The following is a 21,109-nucleotide window of genomic DNA, read 5'->3' as shown; positions in this document are numbered from 1 at the left end:
GTGGACTTACCGAAATGTTTAAACTACCTACAAAATTTTTTTTCATTCAATATTTTTTTTTCAATAAATATTGATCAAAGAATAAAGCGCGCAGCATGTTTATACTGCCAACTGAAGGTCTTTCCACCGACATAAATAAAACTGACGGTTCTCTTTATTATTTAGAAACTATGAGGATTAACGTCTATACATTTTATACAGTATAAAATAACTCAATATTCTAACATTGTTAACATAGTTCGTTTACGCGACTGACGTTAAATCCTCCGTCTGAAATGAGGCTGATTGTTATTTTTTAGTTAAAAATTACCTCAAAAATCATCTTTCAAATTTTGATATGCTATCAAAATACTGATAGCCAAATTTTTTTCGACATACTGTCAATTTACATACACACAGATGTGGCTTACTCTGATGTTGATTATTGAATATTAATCAACTACTGGAAAAAAATTGAGCTAGGGCTCAAAATAAAACTGTACTACGGGTCCCCCAATTAAGCTCGTATGAGCCGCTGCGAGAAATTTTGTTGCCAAGCTAATACTACCTTTAATTTTTCAGACATTAGATGAAGACCTTTCCAGTCTTGCAATAATGAATTGTAACCATGAAAGTGCTAAAAACATATTGAATATGTATAGCAAAAAGTTTAAAGTAGAATTTGAAAACTATATGGAAATGTAAGTTTTATTATTATTATTATTATTAATGTAGAGGAAAAATATGAACAGATGAACTAGGGCGTAAAGACCGTGAATCTACCTCACTTTGACCTATTAATCTATTGTGTACCCTCGACTTTTTCACAGTCAGGTAGCAACGATTCTACAAAGTGTTTAGCAGCAATTGGGCAAACCTCTTTTGGTTTTAGGAAGCTTGAATGTAAGTACCATAACTTTGTCTATGGATACCCTTACTCTCACAGAGGAGATGTTTGGCTAATGCATGACAGAAGTAACAAAAGCTTTCGGGAGTTTTTCTAATATTCTTCAGATGGTAATTCACTGAACAGTATCCAGTAACTATTCTCAGTTCATCTTTTGGAACCAGCTGGTATAATAAAGAAGAAATATCTTGGATTCTTTCAGACCTGGAGTCTTACTTCATGTTTCTGATTTCTTCTTGTTTTCTCACTTTTTATGACCATAACTTTGCCAAGAGATAAGCTTGCTCAACGTCCTGCACATTGCGGTGAACCCGGGTACCCACATTGAATCAACTTTTTTTTGTTCTCAGAATATAACTAAAATGCTTTTGATGCCATCGTACACTGAAGGAGTTTTTCAAAAAATTTATTTTGATATAAACCTTGCGAGTCAAATTTATATAAGTCATTTATCAGGTTCTAAAATAACACTGGTTAGAAGAAAATGACTACGTCACTGATAAATTTAGATAAATCCTTGTTAGTAACACCATTTGGTTTCATTTTCAAGACAAGAACAATATACACATTGTTTTAGTCATTGTAATATATCATTGTTACTAAAATGATTAAGCCATAGCAACATTTTTTGTTCGTAAATCACTATTAACTTTTCCCATTTATCAATCAAGTTTCTTTAATTTTTCATATTATATATTTCAGGCTTTCAACTAATTTAAAAATAAAACATGATCTTAATGATGTTCTACTTGACAATCATTTGAAAATTTAAGCTGATTTGCGGTGCAATATACACCAATGGCCATATATAAAACTTATTCGAGAAAATTTCTACCTACTTTGAATATCCTCAATCAATTTTTTTCTATGCAGAAATCCAAAATTTAGGATCTAATAACAATATCTATATCCTTACTGAAACTGCTAATACCCTAAAGAACTTCACTTTTAGTTTTTATAGATGAAACACAAGTTTTGGGATGCAGATTAATATGTAAATTGAGGAATATAAGAGATTTCACAAAAATATGTACAGAATAGCTAATGAAGTGATCTAAGAAAATATGTTTGTTTTTTTCTACCAGTGATATTGTCCTTGAAAATTCCTGTTTCTAGTTGCAGATATGTTATGCGCATAAGGCTAATCGCAAGGTTACTGCAACGGTTACTATTTTTCCAAAGAAAAATTAGGTCTCTCCACTGAAATAAAGATAGGTTTGTTTATATGGGAGTCAACATTGATTCCATTAGACCAATTTTCACTCATTATTTTTAATAATAGATATTTATGAGCACATGGAAATCTCCAAAAAAAACATATTATCTTGAATAATTCTTGTAGAATTCCAATCTTCCAAATGGATAAAAGGAAAAATTTCCACAAAAAATAGTAGTGCCAAACTCACCTTACATTTTTATGTCAAAGTAATAAAGCTTGCGAAAGCGAACACATTGTATAACATTAAATATTTAGGGAATTATTTAAATATTTTACACATTTATATCACAAAATATGATATTACCTAAAGTTACCAAGATTTTATACATCTCGGATTAAGATGATATCACAATCACATAAATCAGGTACTTATTTACTTTTTGTCTCTGAAACACTAATTTTTAATGCATTTCATTGATGAAAATAGTATAAAGTTTGGAATTTCAAGCGAATTATGTGGCGGATACACATTTTTAGGTGTTATTTGAGCTAGACTACTAACGTCAGTAAGTCTCTCAATTTCACCACGGAGTTCGTCGTATACAACAATATTGATTTTGTTGTCCGTCCTTTTCCGTTGGGTATTAAGGGAGCGCTACATAATCGCAATGTCCTCTAAAAAATTGGGTAACTGATAAGGAATGCAGATAGGAAAAAAGTCAAGTTCAAATATATGCGTAACTTTAAGATATTCAAATTTAGCTTTTAGACACTAGAATCGCCAGAGAGGTCCGGTTTTAGTTTTTCCACGACTTTTCAACGGGGTCTACAAGCCAATTACAACTGCTGTTGCATTAGCTTAGGAAGGTATATTACACCAAATATTTCAGCAGTAATTTCACTGCAGAAATCGAAAATTGCATAACAAGTTTATATTGTTAATGAAAATTTTCTTACAATTTATGTCTTTTTATTACGTAACAGCAGTAAAAATTCAATACCAACGATGAAGTACTACCTTCAACAGTTTTCATAGATTTAAAAATTGATAAAAGTCCGCTTTTCTTTTTTCCTGATGACGCAGCTCTGTTCTCAGAAACTGGAATTATTTCTAATTCGCTACCAAGTTGTAGTATTATATCTTCAATTATCTGGTTTTCTGAAGAACTAAAAAAGGATCCTTTAAAACGTGGTCCAGTCTGCAATAGTTTATGAGTTTTCTCGTTGCTTTCATATCATTCATGTTTTTAAGTGTGTTTAAAATTAATGAAGCTATTTCCCTTTTTCGTTCTACAATGTCTTCATCAATTCCATTTTCATCGTATTCATCTATCAATGTTTTACCTAATTCCAAAGAAATAGGTAGAATGGTAGATCCCGTTACATAATTTTCTCCAGAGTTTCTGAAATGTTTTGAATTGGAGTTAGTAATTCCAGGATAACATTCAGGAGTTTCAAATCGTCAGCGTTTAGTATCAGCTTTTTGTAATGTCATTTATTATAGGTTTGTAAAAAAATTAAGAGATTTACTTCTTGTTGAATAATTATCTTGATTAAATTTAAAAGAGACCACTATCGCGTTTTAGAAAAGGAAGGAATTTTTGTTTCCTTAGTGTTGTATTTTTCTGAATTATTTTTAAATCTCTAACAGCTTTCTAACTGTGTGCAAAAATATTCTGAATTTTTTCAATTTTACCTATAGTATCGCTTACTTTTGCATTTTCAAAACATTTATCTACTGCAATATTAATTGTATGTCCAAAACAACATATATGGGCTATTTCCATATCCTTAATAACTTTAAATACATATTTTCTATTTTTTTTTAAGGTAAATGCCATTTGTAAAGAGCTTTTTAAGAATAATTTTTGTACCTAGTTAACTAAATAAGTTTAAATGTTATATACCTAATTATCAATATGTAGGTATTTATATTTGGTTAAAGCGATTAATTAAAAGGGAGTGTGCTCTTACTTAATTTTATGTAATTGATTAATATAATCAATAATTGTGATCCATTTAATATAATGTGGGCCAAAAAGATCGAAAACTCAAAACAAATATTTCTTAATTACTGCAGCTATAAAGTTGAAAATCAACATGGTGATTTGATTTCCACCAATATAAAACTAAGCAATAGAAATATTTCTTATTATTCATTTCTCAGAGAGAGGATTTTATTCTTAATAGAGAAGTTTCTGCAAAGAAAAAAAAAGAAGTTGACGATGTCAAGTTTTGGATCTAGTATACCTACAGAACAGAGTCTTGAGTTTATAGGACCACAAAAAAGTACAAAAGTGTGAAAATTATGAAAAAGAATCAATCTTCGATAAATTGATTATTTTCCATTAATCGAGTATTTTCGATTGACCGATTATTTCCGAATATTCGATTTTTTCGTTTAATCGATATTTATATTTTTTCCGAATAATCGATATTTTCCGATTAATCGATATTTTTCCATTATTTGATTATTTTCGATTAATCGATTAATTGATTACCGATTATTTTAAAAATATATATCGATTAATCGATCACCCGATCAATCGATTATTTTACCCACCCCTAGTCGAGATTCCACATTTTCTCCTCTTCTTTAATGACATGCCGAACTGCTTTTCGCCAGTACTCTGGTGTCACCTCCTTAATGGCTTGATCAAGCATTAGCATAACATCTTTCATTTTGAATGTTGTGTTGTGTCTTGCTACAAATCCTTTCACTTGAGCCCATATAAGTTCTATAACATTTAGTTCGCAATGATATGGCGGTGTGCGCAGCTCAGTTACAGTATGTTCTCTTCAAATTCAATACTTTTGGTGGTTAACCAGTCAATAATTTCTCATTTTCTCCAAGATGAAGTTGGAAACTTCTCTATGCGCCGAGAATGATAACTTGCTTTATCCATAACTACTACTGAATCAGTCAGAAGATATTTTATCATTCCACCAAAATAGTCTTCAAAAACATCCGAATCCATGTCCGAGTGGTAATCTCCCGTATGGCACGACTGAAGGTTAGCAAACCTTCTTTTAAAAATCCCTCTTCGCTTCCAATATGGACAATTATTAGTCTTTTCCCTTTACCTGAAGGCACCTTAATACCCGTTTACAAGCTTCCATGAAAGCTTGGCGAGCACTGGTTATACTTTTGTCTTGCCACATTTTTGGTACTGTATAAACTTCATTCATCCACGTCTCATGAAGATAAAAGATTTTCTTCCGCTCTGTTCTGTACTGCTTTATACTATGCTTTTCCCAGGTGAAATCCATATTTCCCAAAGTGGTCAATAAAAGTTTTTTGGTTATCAACGGAATACTGTCATCCTGGCCAAGCTCCATTAAAATCTTATCTAGGGTGGGTATTTATTTTTTAAAATAAAAAGAATGAACTTTTTTTGTATTACACTTTTGGTGTCTTCATCAAGAACTTTTACTGGTCTGTCTGGACTTTTCTTGGGAGGTTCCACTTGGCCTGCTATCTTTTTCCGCCGCAAAAATTTAAAATCGGTGGACTTTCCAACTCCTGTCATTCAGAAACATCGGTAGACAGTTTCTTGTACATTAAATTTCGGGTAATCGTATTTTATGCAATCGTGTACATTTAAAATAATAAGTTTTTCATTCACTGATAGTGGAAAATTATTGGAACATCTTTTCGTTGGTGTAAATGTTGCCATTTTATTACTAATCTTATAATACTGTGAACACTATTTACGGCTTAACAGCAAATACTGATGTGTTAAACTAAACAAATATACTTATAAAGGTCTAAAAATTTTGCGTAAGGCACCATTGCCCTTACGGTGTATGATTAAGCTGAATCTGAAATAGGGATGGAATTAGGCAGAGGCACTAATAGGTGGTTAAACGGTACCTGTTAAACGCAAAACGTAACTGTATAATCTACTACCTAAGTAATCCCTACACAATATTTCAAGACCTACACCTGTGGCCGACGCCGAAATTGAGCCGAACTTGACGGAATTAACCATTTTATTGCTCTATACATTTCTGGAATATTTAGCAATACTGAAATTTAAAAAAATAAAAACTCAATTTGAATCACCACCTTTTAAGAGTGATATCTCGGAAAAGGATGAGCTGAAGAAATTTTGTTACAGGAAAGACCCATCTAATTTCATACGAGCAATCACCTCCTGAATTTAGAAACACCCTGTATATTGTATAGATGAATCGGAGAAAAATAACTAATTAACAGAGCAACTAACAATAAATGAGGTAACGGAAGTTATTAGAAAGGGTAAGAACTGGGGAACACATGGTACAGATGGAATAAATATAGAACTGATAAGTATGATCAGTATGAACTGCATTAACCTATATATAAATTGACTTTTGTAGCCTTCCTCGTCAACATATAAGATCCAGATTAACCCCATCTAGATAATAGAAAACGAAAGGAATAATTGGTCATGATTGGGGACCTTAGTGACTTTTGCTCCTAAGACCAACCTCGGATTCGGAACAGGATTCACGAGTAAAAGAATAACTAATTATAACAATGACTAAGCATTGGTCCTATTTCGCTGATAAAATTATTAGTTATTGATTATTTAGAAAACATTTCAATGTAATAAATTGTCTTTCAAGGTTGACATTAAAGATAAATCCAAACCATATACTTAGTAGAACGCAACTTTCCACTTTTAAGGTCTATGAATCATTTATTACTTATTATAATTATTGGGGATATCAAGGATATTGAAATTGGCAAGCTATAATTTAATGAAATAAGTGGTGGGTATATATCTGGTAAAAATTGTAGTTTGTCGTTTTATTTAATCTTACTAATTAGGGCACATAAATATAAGAAGAGATATATGACAGAGGATGAAACAGGTAGACAGATTTCTTACCTACATGCTTTGTCTTGTGCTGGACACTAGCGCGGACCTGGTGTCCAGCACAAGACAAAGACGAAAGCACCAGTCATACAGTCAAGCACCGCGTGCCGCTCACATCGCTCAGAAAGAGATATACATTAGGCGTATTGCTTGCTCTTCAACTCCAGTTTTGAGTCCCTAGTATCCTTGTATAAGAGTTCATGAATATTAAGAAACGTGAATTTGAAATTCTCGGTTAAATCAACATAAAACATTATAGAACAATTTATGTTTAAAAGTGTTGTATGTGTGTAAAATTAGTTATAAAACCAGGTTCTCTACGTCGAACCTCAATTTAATTAAATAATCTCCTCATTTAGACGATCAAAAGCCTCTTCATTTCAGAGCTTGATTCACAGTTTATCAATAAACAAACTTGAATCAATGTCTCTCTCCGTGTGCATCAGAAGAAATGCTTCTATATTGGCATCAGTCATTGTTGATCTCAATCTGTCTTTATTAACTTTCACTTTGAAAGAACTCGCTCACAGGTAACCTTTGTTGGTGGAGTGGTTAGTAAATATTTGTACACTTTGTATAGTTCCATACATGTTACAATCCACTATCACTTCAAATGCACATTTGAAATACAAGTTATATTCAAATTTTAATGTACAAGTTAAGAAGTCTTCATCATCCTTACCTACGGTTTCTTTCTCTTCTTCTACAAGTACGCATAAACCGTCGTTCATTCTTTAAATTATCTGAATTTTTCCAGAACTATTACATTTTTCAGTCTTATCGGTACAATAATCTTGACTATCAATACTGGGCCAAACATTCATGAACGCTATGATTTTTTCTCCGAGCTCTTCTTTGTTAACAGATGCTTTCAATGCACTTATTTTGTCCAAGGCATTTTCTGGAAATTTTGCCTTCATTTGATTAAGATCTAGGGCCGAGCCCAGCTAAATCCAAATACAGCTGTTTATGATTGGCAAAACGGTTTTTCATTGTTTGATTTATTGTGTCTACAATACAGTAAAAGACATTTTTTCTAACAGCATCTTCAGGATATGAAGAAATTTTTCTTCGTTATATTTTTCTCCGGCCATTTTCTTTACTTTTATTTTCCGCTTGATTTTGACATTAAGTCCAAACAAAAAATTTTTCAGTTCCTCGAATTCTGAGGATGCCTCGAAGGTCTTTTAATCTTATTATTTTACACAATTCACTTAAATAATTACGACAATTTTCGAAACAGTGAATGCAAACGTAGAATTTAATGTAGAGAATAATGCGCTAAGGCCAACCACTGCTGTCAACATTACTCCTTCATAAAAAATCATATACTAGTAGTACTGGAGTTACAATTTTCCGTTAAATACTGTATACAGGGTGTTAGGAAAAAGGTGACTCCGTGTCTAGTATAGGTGGAAAACTGAAAAAAAAATTGATATTTGCCCAGCAAAACATTTTCATAACACCATCCGTATTCAAGATAAAGGGCGTCGAAGAAAAAAATTAATAGATGTATTCGAATATGTAATAAGTTCGTACCAAGAAGTATTGAGCATAATTTTTTAGAGCTTAGATATATCAATCAAAACTTCTACTTTTCAAAAATTATGAAAAAAACTAATTTTAAACAGATAAGACCTAAAATCAAGCCGATTTAGAATAAAAAATTTTTCACATGCTGTTATAAAGTAGTGATTAAGTTATTATTATGTGAAATTTTTTGTTGCGTAAATGTGACTTAACCCTTTGCACTCGTATGTCGCTGTATAGGCGGCATACTTATATTTTATCACTAAGCGGGTTGGCCGGTCAGTCATCCCCTAAACTCATTTTTAATATTTCTAATTTGCTTTCTTAAACCTTCGTTGAGGACAGGTTTATTTTCTTCTTCTTCCTACTCCATTTTAAGCAGATTGCTTGTACATTCTTCGCAGCATGCCTAATGCCTCAATTGATGGAAAGATTATAACTCCATCTTTTTCTTCTCCTCAGTGGTGAGTTGCCGCCTGCATGGTTGCTGGGTGGAATGAATAGCTCAGTAGTCATGCTGCCGGTCCCAAGTCCGGATAAAGGAGGAGGGTTCCCAGGTTAGGTTACTGCCTGTGGTCGGAAAAACTCATATCCTCTTAGGACCGACAGCCTGCCTAGGAACCTGACTGAACAAAAGATGACGACACACGCGAGAAAAAGGACACAGAGATGGAAAAAGAAAAATGTACTACGATTTGCAACATAGAACATCAGATCCCTCGGCACTAGAGAATAAGACATAATAAAGGACATGTTTATGTAAAAATAAAAGATAGCATGATATTTATTTTATACTCATACATGTCATCGTAAGCTGTGTATTTTATATCTGCTGATGTATATATTGCAACCACTTCAGTTCACATGTGCATCATTTTTGCGTTTTGAATATTACTCAGTTTTATAACTAACACGATTGGACAAAGTTCGGTGTATTTGTTCGTTATATTTCGAAAAAAAAAAATATTTGAAATGTCCAAAAAATTTTTACGAGATAAAATTGAAAATGAGTTTTACTACTTACAACCCTACAAAAGGGGAGTAAGAATTTACATAATGGCGGATGCTAACACCGGGTATATGTATTCAATTTTGCCGTACTACGGAAGCTTGACTTCGGAAGATTTAGTGAGACCTAATTTACCTGTAAGTAGGATAGAGTTACATCTTTGCCAAAAATTATTAGCACTTGCGGAAGAGTTGTTAAAATTAAATGTTTATTTGGCAGGCACTATTCAAACATTTGCCAAAGATAATACATTTGCTTGCAGATCTGGTAATTTGATGTTATTGGCACGGAAAGATAAAAGGATCATCCCCACACTTACTTCGTGGGATACTCAGGAACACAGCCCGTCAACAGAAGAGTACATAGAGGTAAGTTACAAGTTGTAAATAAGCTAAATGTAGTGGTCAATTACAATAAATTTATGGGAGGTGTCGACCGCGCAGACTCTTATTCGGCATCATACTGTTTCCTGAGGAAGTCTTTGAAATGTTGGAGAAAGTTATTTTTCTGGGGACTCGAAATGTCCAGTGTCAAAGCATAATTATTATATAAAATTTCACAACGGGGCCAAAACAAAAAACCAATAACCCATCTAAAGTTTGTTCGGGAATTGGTTGACGAGATGACAAAAAACTTTCGGCAGGAATCCAAAACTTCTCGCAGACCATCATCTGCAGATACAAAAGAGCGGCTAAGTGGTAAATTACACATTTTACGTGAAAATGATGGGATAAAAAAAGATAATGGGGTATGTTCTAACCGTAAAGTACAAGGCGGCAGGCGGGAAACTAGGTATATTTGTGACACTTGCACCCGATGATACGAATACGAAAAAATTAGGTTAAAGGCTTTCTTTTCTTGTAACATTTCACAAAAATTCATTAATCGGTATATCTTGATTTTCTATAGGTTGTCGTGGAAACTATCATTTATTGATCGTTATGACGATAAATCACTAATAATAAGCTTTTTTGACCCTGGTTATTTGTAAAACTAGATACTATAGAATCATACTACGATATAAGGTTTTGCATATGGTTGAGTAACCATTATCCGAATAGTTGGATTGGTAGAGGCAGAGAAGCTTCGATTTTTAAATCTCCTCAGTCATGAAATTTTATTTGAAAGTTTGGTCGTATTTTGAGAATAAATTCTATACTACAGAGGTGAATTAACATCAAGAATTGAAGTGAAGATAGGACAAGGATAGACTAGAAAATTCTTGAAAACTGAGGACACTTTAAACACCTACTTTTCTTGAATTTGATTTTGTGTTCTTAGCCATTAGAATATGGTCTTTAGTTTTGACAGAATCCCAAAAAATCTGCAAAATTTTTTTCTCCTTGAATCTTTCATCTTCTATTTTTTAACTTTTTACCTCTTCTAGAGACCTTTCCTTGAAACACGCATATTCCTTTGAACCGCAATTTTTTAATTTTTGAAGGCTGCACTCGCGAGTTCACCAAATTTTTAAGTTTTCAGAGATTGTTTTCTCTTACATTTCACACCATTCTATTAAATCAGTATCGACTATTAGATCTAGAAGTATAATGATAAGTTGAATGAGAAGGTGATGAAAGTACCCATACAAAAACAACTTGTTTATTACGAGGGTGTTTAAAATCGAAACCAGAATTTTTTAATAAACGCAAGAAAAATTTAGTGTGGTGAAAGTTTTAGTATTCAAAGCACCATTTTTAAATAATTTATAACTCAATTTAATGAACATAAAAAGAAAACTGTTGGCACTGTTAAAATAATTATAAAAAAAACTGCCAAATCGTTAAAAAATTTATAAAAAATCTCCTCATTTAGACGATCAAAAGTCTCTTCATTTCAGAGCTTGATTCACAGTTTATCAATAAACAAACTTGAATCAATGTTAATCAATGTCTCTCTCCGTGTGCATCAGAAGAAATGCTTCTTTCTATATTGGTATCAGTCATTGTTGATCTCAATTTGTCTTCATTAACTTTCACTTTGAAAGAACTCGTTCGCAGGTAACCTTTGTTGGTGGAATCGTTAGTAAATATTTGTACACTTTGTACATTTTCATACATGTTATAATCCACTATCACTTCAAATGTACATTTGAAATTGAAATTTGAAATAAATAGTTCTATTCAAATTTTACTGTGCAAGCTAAGAAGTTTTCATCATCCTTACCTACGGTTTCTTTATCTTCTTCTACAAGTACACATAAACCGTCATTGATTCTTTAAATAATCTTAATTTTTCCAGAACTATTACATCTTTCAGTCTTATCGGTACAATAATCTTGACTATCTATACTGGGCCAAACATTCATGAACGATATGATTTTTTCTCCGCGTTTATCTTTGTCAACAGATGCAAAGCGAAGGGAACAACCGGGACCGTGTAACTTAGCTTTTTAGTGTACTTATAGCCATGAGCGAGAAGAATGTACCAGTATCTGTTGCGCAACGCTGATTGACACTTTTAATCAACTTGCTTCAAATTATCATTGTGCCAAGTTTCAAAAAAATTTCCACAAGGATTGAGCGTATCTCACTTCGAAGATATAAAATTTAGCGATGTCTTATATACTAATACAACTTCGACTCACGACGAAGGTAGAGAAGCTTGATAAACTATCGTTAAATGTTGGAATAAAAAAAATGAAAATGTATATAGAGCAAAGTCGAACAAAGCAACGAATTACAACAGATCTTAAAAAATATGTTGATACTATATTTGGAGTTCAAATAGAAAATAACAGACTATGTAAAACTTGTTGATGGAAGCAAGGCACGAAAACTTCTCGATATCGTTTATTTAGACTCAGTAAACCTTTTTGCAGAAATTAATAGAGGAAATAATTATAGTATAATAACAGACCAAGATATAGATATAAAATATAAAGTCGAAATTTTGAGTAGAGCTATTGAAAATTAAGTATAACTACAACATATCATCCCGAATAAATCAGGAATAGGGTACTTGCATTTTTTAAAAAGAAGTTCTTGATATGAAATAATATCAGAAAGTAAAATATTTAATCAAAAGTGAAAAAATAATATCTAAATATTCAATTGAAAATCGCAATAATTTCAAACTATTAACTATATAAGAAAACAATTCTCATTGGTTTTCAGTTGTGGGGTCATAGTTTTAATAAAAAAAATCTACCAGTTGTCTGCTTGATGATCACGAGGTTATCGTTGCTGGTAACGTAGCGTGTGTTGTTATAATACAGTTTATATTTATTAGTTACGTATTAATAAAACTATAGATAAGAATAAAGTGAATAAACATTTTATAGATTAATTTCTTACATTATTACATAATCACTTTAAAGATTAAAAGTCAAATATTACTATAAAGTATCCAAAAAGTTATATTACTTATATTAAAATGATCCTGGCAACAAAAATAATTATATCTAGCAGAATTGTCAAAGTAACTATCACTTTCAAACCATTTTTGTTGTATATTCGAATTTCTTGGCACCATAAATTTAATACTCATATCTTATTTTTTGGTTTATTAAGATTATTTTCTATTCAATATTTACAGATAAGAAGTTGTAAATTTTTTAATGTTTACTTAATTACAATCAGAATTCACAATTCTATAGGATATTTTGTTAACTTGAAGGTTACAATGAAAAAAAAACCTCTCACATGTAGTGATGAGACTTCTCCGGTGAGAAGATCTTTTACATACCTTATTTTAGGTCTGTTGGCCAGTTTCTTTTTAGTCTTCGGTCGTCTCTTCCTGGCATTAATGGGTGGAATAAGAATTAATATGTCATCCCATTTTTTGATAATGTATTTGACTTCTCCGTTGGATTGTTTCTTGTATTGATGCAATTAGAAGGGAGCATCGACAATTGCTCGCAGAATCTAAGATTGTGCTCTTTGTGGAACAGCTATACTCAATTTGCTTGCACAGCTCCACAGTCTAAGCCGTAAGTTCAGATAGGACTGATGACAGTCTTGTACAATAAGATTTTATTTTCTAACGACATAATTAATTTTCTGCCTTGAAACCAATACAATTCTCTCATTTTAAGGTCTTTTTGAATGCGTTTCTTTTTGATGTGTTCTCTCCAGCTTAATTTGTCGTCTAGGTACATTCTTAAATATTTAATGTAAGTTGAAACTTCTACGTTGTTAATGTAGGAAATATTTCTTTGCGGATGTTACTATGAGACTGGAAGGTCGGTGGTGAATATTAAATACAGCATTGGTTTAAAACGCTGCTTTGTGAAACTCCAGATTTAATGAATTTAAATTGTGACGTCTTTTATTTTTATTCTAAAGAGTCTTTCAGATGAATACGATTCTAGTAAGTTCTAAAGGGAGTCGGAAGGTTCTGTTTGATTTTAAATAGCAAGTCGTCGTGACATATCTTACCAAATGCTTGACTATATCTAAAAATAATCCAGAACAATTTTTTTTCTTCTTGGGCTACATTTATTTCATACACAATTCGATGGCACTAATGAGTTGTTGAGTGTTTTTGCCCACAACCAAATTGATGTTGTGGAATTATATCCAGGTTGGGATTAATTCGTTGCAGTAAAAATTTCTCAAAAAGTTTCGAAATGGTGGGTAGCAAGCTTATTGGTCTCTACGAAGATGCAATTGTTAGATCTTTTTCTGGTCTTGGAATAAGTATTATTTCAGATTTTTTGAATATTTCTGGCCAGTATTGCAGTCTTAAGATCACGTTAATTATACAGGTTAGTATCACGATCCCTTTTTTGGGCAGTTTCTTCTACATTTTTGGTATTGTCATGTCAATGTCCGGCGATTTCTTGTTGTTTAGAAGAGGAATTGTTACTTTGATTTCCTTTGGAGTTGTCAGCCTGATGTTTGTATCTTGATTTCTATTTAGTTCTTTTGGATAGTTTATTCTGGAGTGGTGATGTCTTGAAAACAGTTTTACTTTTTCTACGTCGCTCCAAGCCCAAGTTGCTGGATTTAGTATATACTTGCGAAGTGGGGAGAAAGCCATTACTTTTTCCCAATTTGATTTCATTGGTCTCCATATTGAGTTATAGTAACAATTAAGGTTTGTTATATACTGCGAAAAACTGTTTTCACGCATTTGTTTGTTATAATTTATGGATGTTGCTTAGGCGATTGTGTGTATTTGTCCCGGTACATGACTCCTGTGCTACTTCGTTTTTGCTTTTCTTTTCTCAACAATAAGTCGTTTACTTTCTATTGGAATATTATTATTGTATAGTGTCACTTCTGGAGGAGTAGCTTCTTTGGCAGTTTCGTGAAGTACACTGGTTAATTTTTGTATACTTTTTCTACTTCGGAGTAACCTTTCAGGATAATATTTAAATTTATGTTACTGTTTATCACGTTTCTATTTATTTCTCATTTTTCCTTTGAGTTGCACAGTTGAGTAGGTTTCTTATACTTTAAATCTCAACTACTTACAGTCACTATTACCGGTGTGTGATCTGAGGACGAACCGTAATTACGAACAATATCAGAGTAGATTCATGATATGCCACCCGTTACAAAGAAGTCTAGGAGGTCTGGCAGTTTATTAGGATTACTCGGCCAGAGCATTGGGGTACCTGTTGAGAGGACGAGTAATTCTCTTCATGCAATAAATTAGAAAGTTCTCTACCTTTGGTTATAGTGATCCTAGATCTCTATAGTATATTTTATTATTGTAGTCTCCTCCTGCTATAAATTTAGAACCCAGTGTTTGAAAGAAATTTCGAAAATCTTCTCTTTTAGATTTTTTCGAGGAGGGTATTATGCATCACAAATAGTTAGTTCTTAAGGTATTGTTTTAACTTGTTGCGGTTGTTGTTGAAGTTGCTTGTAAATGATCTTTTTCGAATTTTGGAAGTTCATAGTGTTTGATTGTTGATTTAACTAGAACGGCAGTACCCGCATGAGCTGTATCTGGGTAATTAGTCTAGTATACATTATAATGAGGTATTTTAAGATATGATTTTTTTAGGAAATGAGTTTCACTAATTAAAATTATGTTTAGTTCATCTTCATGCTGATTAATTCCGCTGGCATTCAAGGGTCCTATTCATAAGAACTTTAAGACCATACTGTTGTGTTGCATCAGTTGTTTAAATATTCCTTTGAATTCTTCTAAACATTTGCTTTTTAGGCTATGTTCTTATCATTTTTTGGTTGCTGAATGCCCCGATCTCTTACCGTTTGTGCATAGCTGAATTGTCGACTTTGTTGATTTGGTAGTGAGAGGTTTTGGGAATCCTGGTTCATCTGTGATTGTTGAATGTTGGTTTTGAATTTGTTGTTATTATTTTCATAGAATTTGTGGTAATAATCACAACCTTTGTAATTAGCAGGATGAGGTCCTCCACATAAGGCGCACGTCGCTGGTGTATCCTTGCTTTTCTTACAAGTTTTGGTACCATGGAATCCCCCACATTTTACATAAATAAATAGAAATGTGAATGTTACGCCAATAATGATACGAAAATTCGATATCCGCATAATTAAAATATAAAATTTCTTTTACTTATTACGCGACATTGTGACGATCATTAGTAAAAAGTTGTGAGATAGTTCCACTATTAAAGGTATTGTTCAGTAAATAAAGTTTTTTTGAAAAATACTCGCAAGTGTGTGAAATAGGCGTCAGTCGGCGTTGTGCTACAGCCACGTGAACATGTCCGCCATTATTGATGTATAGTGCTGCAGAAATCCATCGGAGAATGAGTCGTGTGTATGGGGAAAACTTCATGAGTGATGATGTGCGTGAATGGTGGTGTCGAAAATTTAAAGATGGCCGTAATGATAAGCATGATAAAGAGATCCAAAGGCGCAAATCTGTCGTTTCAGATGACTTGGTTCAACGAATTGACAGAATGGTTAAAGAAAACCGCAGATTCACCATTACTGCTTTGTCTACGGAATTTCTAGAAATTTTAAGGTCTATTTTGTACTCGAATTCATCGGCGGCAACTTTCTTTGAAAACGGTATTGATAAGTTTGTCTACAGATATGACAAATGTTTCAATCTCTTCGGTGATTATGTCGAAAAGTAACCATGAGGTACCAATCTTTTGATGATAAAATTATTGTTTTATATAAACTTCTTTTATTTATAGCCTATCGGAGGTTGAAAAAAAACGGCTCTCTTATAAGGTCGGTTACAGTAAGATTTGTGTGACCATATAATTGGTATAGTCTATACTAGGCGATGTTATTTTCTTTTCTAGGCGGTGCGATTTCGATAATTCTGTTTTGTAGTCCTTTTATTTTGTATATTTCTTTGTTGTTTTGTTTAGGTTCCAGGTCTACGAAAAATATGTTTAATGGTTCCTTTGTTTATTTGTGTTTTACATTCATTATGTTTCATTCATTATGTTTCTAATTGTATGGCTACTTATTTGTAACTCATTTTTGATGTCTTCCGTATCTATACTGTAATGAAGATGTTATATGAACACTCTATATGTTCCATTTTCTTTGGGTTGATATGTGCGATATTGTTTTCTCTCATTAATTTGGCAACTGATCTATATTCTTCAGGAGTAGCCGTATTAAATTTGATTGTGTTGTCAGTCATCGTTGTAGTTAAATATTGTTGTTCATGTAGTGTTTCACTTATTTTGATCATCATATATTCATAATCTTCAAATCCATATACAAAAATGGGCGGAGGTTTCAATGTTTTCGCTTTTGGATTGTTGTTACTGTTTGGTTTCTATTCCAGTGTTTGACAGTGAAGTAAATCTATTGTTTGTGGGTACATCATTTTGTATAGCCTTTGTGAGTTTAATTATATTGTTTGTTTTCAGACTTGTTACAACTTGCCAAGGATTTTAATCGATAAGATTCTCCGAAGGGAACATGTTTTTTGTTATTATTTTACTTTTTATTAAACGATAACGATTTTTATCACGATATTCACGCAGCTCTTTAAATATGTTATCAGACTTATTCACGCTACAGAGGACAAACTAATAGTAAGTTAGAAAATAATAGACAATTATATTTCTAGTAAAGCGTTTTCCAATAAGAGGTGTTATTTTGAACAGCCCGCTATTTCGGTAAATGTCACTTCTGAAGCTGTCATTTTTTGACATTTGACAAGTAGACACTACGCCATTAATGAAAATGGAACGATATACGCTTCAACAACGCATTGAAATTATTAAAATTCAGTATAAAAATGGTGAAAGTTTGGCAGAGACGGTTCTTAAAACTAAAACATTTTTGGGTGGACGTGAAGCACCTTCTCGGACCGCAATACAGAAATTAGTGGAAAAATTTGAACTGTTGGGACAAGTTAGTGATGTGAAGAATAAAACCCGTGCACGTCGCTCAGGAACAACTGAGAATATTGCTGCTGTAGCCCAAAGTGTTAAAGAAAACCCAGGTTTGTCCATTCCTCGTCGTTCTTTGAAATTAGCTATTCCACAAACGTCATTACACCGTATTTTGCATAAAGACTTGGGTCTTAAGGCCTATAAAGTTCAGTTAACACAAGAACTCAAGCCGGCCGAACATCAACAACGTCGAGTCTTTGCTGATAGCGTCCTTGAAATGCATGAAAATGATCCGGAATTTCATCAAAAAATCATCTTAACTGATGAGGCCCATTTCCACCTTGGTGGTTACGTCAATAAACATAGTTGTTGAATCTGGGGCTCGGAAAACCCAAGATAAGGTCTACGCCAACAGTACAGCATCGATTTAAGACCTCAAAGGTGGAATTCGTGAGGCTATCGAGGACATAGGGCAGCCGCTTTGCAATTTGGTTACGGAAAATTTCATGAAAAGGATATGATCCTGTAAGCGCAGTCGTGGCGGCCATTTGGCTGATGTTGTGTTCCATTATTAACAACATACCTTCCTCTTTATAATGAAATAAACATCCGATCATTTATCTCAAAAAATGGCATTTTTCTTTGAATATCAAAATAACACCTCTTATTGGAAAACCCCTTATATGTTATAGAAAATGCATTGTAACAAAGCAGAAGTCTATTTTTCCTTATTTAATTTAATATTCCATTCTAATAATTTCTGGCATTGTTTCTAAATTTTTTCCAGATTTAAAAAAAAATCAACAAAAATTCAACATCATTGGTAATGATATTTAATTGAACGGATCTCAGTTCTAAAAACAGAAGAACTTAACAAAATATTGGCAAAAATCAGGTGTCACTAGATGGTACTGAATTTGACTTCTATAGAGGTGAACAACAATACACAATCTGTGAGGATGTTTGATGCTGTTTAGTCTTTTTCTGTGTTTTTATTGATTATGATATGATTTTATTTATTTTTGTATTTTTTGTTATTTCCTAAACGTGTTTGCGTTGTTAGAACAAAAAGTTGTATTTAAGAATCGGTCTAAAAATGACGAAAGTTGAGGTAACATCATTGAATATATTGCAATCAGATGCAGAGAACTGGAAGAAAGTAAAGCGGTTTTTGAAGTGGGACATCAACAACTAGTGAATTTGTAACACTACAATTGTCCCACGTTTGTATTGTCTTTGAAGTGCACTTTATGGATGTTTGGTTAGTTTTGTCTCTAAAAAATACTCTAAACTGGTATATTACTTCACTATTTAGACTAAAATTTTTAGATAACACTTTTTATTGTTTATAAAACAGCAAAATTAGTTCGTATTCTGGCTTTGTTGTTTACCTCTATTGAAGTTTGAAAGAAAATTAAAAGATGTCGCTCACTTCGTAATTTTCCTGAATAACAAAATCTAAAATTATATCAAATATTATTTTGAAAATTGTTTCTTTAATTACAATAATTGAATACACCTCAATAAGTATAAGTAGTTTTGAATGTTTTTATATATACATACAATGATCATTTCTTTATATTATATGACTATAATTTCAGTTTGTCTGTGTCTGATAACGAACATATATATATATATATATATATATATATATATATATATATATATATATATATATATATATATATATATATATATATAAATGCATCTAAATGTTCTTGATTTTAGGTCTCTTCTGTTTAAAAATTAGTTTTTTTGATAGTTTTTAAAAGAAAGATAAATTTTGACTTTCGACTTCTCTTTAAGTTAAAATATGATATTGATACTGATAATTTGCTTATTTATATTGTTCTATAGATCATCTTCATATTGAATATCAAAATAAGGATAAAATCAACTTAGAACTTTGTTCCAATAAGAAAAACTAATTTTTGCTTGGTTTCCACATCTCAAATATATTAAATTTATTAGAATTTACAAAAGAGAGCTGTAAATTTTACTTTTATTATTTAGATCGTTTTTTATCATTTATAGTTTTTTCGTTCTTATGAATGTGAAAATTCACAATTCCTAAAATATATGGTTTACCAAAACTCCACAAACCTGACATTCCCCTTCGACCGCTTGTTTCAAGTATTCAAACTCCTCTCACCTAATTATCTAATTATTTGAAAAATATTTTGAAAAAAATTTTATATCAAAATAAATACTATATCAAAAACACATGGAATTTCAAAGAAAAAATTAAAAGTATCAAAATTCCCAATGAATATGTATTTATTTCGTTAGATGCGGTTTCTTTATATACAAATATTTCTATTACCATTGTGAAAAATATATTAATGAAAAAATGGAACAAAATTGAAGAATATACAAAAATACCTCAAAATGAATTTATAAAAGCTATAGAACTCACACTTACAACAACCTATTTCAAACATGAAAGTGAAATATACAAACAAATTGATGGTTGTGCTATGGGATTACAATTGGTAATGGAAGATCTTGAGGAAACGATTCTAAGCAAACTTGATATAAATATTCCATTCTTTTTCCGATATCTAGATAATTGCATTGCTGCTGTACCAAAGAATCAAATTGAAAACATAAGTAAAAAATTCAATTCTTATCATGAAAAACTTCAATTCACAATCGAGGTTGAGGGAAATAATAGAATCAATTTTCTTGATGTCACATTATATAAAATTAACAATAACATAAGAACAGAATGGTATACGAAACCAACTTGGTCCTCAAGATATTTAAACTTCAATTCGTGTCACCCTATGTCACGAAAAAGATCAGTGATAATAAGTTTGACTAATAGATCTATCCAGCTATCAGATCCTGAATTTAGATAATTAGCTATTCAAAAAGCAAAAACTGCATTGAAAAAAAAATAATTATCCGGAAAAAATGATAAATAACATATTCAAGAAAAGGTTAAACAGATACTACAATCAATTTAAAAACAAACCTGAAACTAAACATCAAAACATAAAACATTTTTCCTTACCATATGTATAAGGACTTTCCCAACAATTATCGAATTATTTCAATAAATATGATATTAGTATAAGTCATAGAGTCATAATACATTATCCAAATATTTCACTAAATTAAAATCTAAAACACCAAAAAACAAAAGTACAGTGCCTTGTACTAATTGTGGCGCTGTCTACATAGGGCAAACATCTCAGTATTTAGAAAATAGACTAAGAGGTCATCAATACAATAAAAAAAATAGAACTGCATTAACAAACCATAAAATATCAAAAAACCATACATTCAATTATAAAGATTCAAAAATTCTTGAAACGGAATCTAAGCCATGAAAAGGAGAATTTTTAGAAATGGTTCACATTCATAAAAACGAGAAAACTATAAATAATAAAAAAGATCTAAATAA

At 31.8% G+C, this 21,109-nt stretch overlaps 1 protein-coding gene across 3 annotated transcripts in view; it reads right to left on the bottom strand.

Annotated features, from left to right (window-relative positions):
- LOC130896686 (protein quiver) overlaps positions 1–2,661 on the bottom strand; it is a 68,614-nt gene extending 65,953 nt beyond the window's left edge. For all 3 annotated transcript variants that reach the window (XM_057804946.1, XM_057804945.1, XM_057804947.1), the window contains exon 1: positions 2,410–2,661. In XM_057804946.1, the coding sequence (XP_057660929.1) occupies positions 2,410–2,434 (25 nt within the window). In that variant the 5' untranslated portion in view covers positions 2,435–2,661. The remainder of the gene's footprint in view (positions 1–2,409) is intronic.
- Between the last annotated feature and the right edge of the window lie 18,448 nt (positions 2,662–21,109).

Source organism: Diorhabda carinulata, chromosome 7 (assembly GCF_026250575.1).
Source record: "Diorhabda carinulata isolate Delta chromosome 7, icDioCari1.1, whole genome shotgun sequence".
In the NCBI taxonomy this organism is placed as follows: Eukaryota; Metazoa; Arthropoda; class Insecta; order Coleoptera; family Chrysomelidae; genus Diorhabda; species Diorhabda carinulata.
This window is presented reverse-complemented; position numbering and strand designations above follow the sequence as displayed.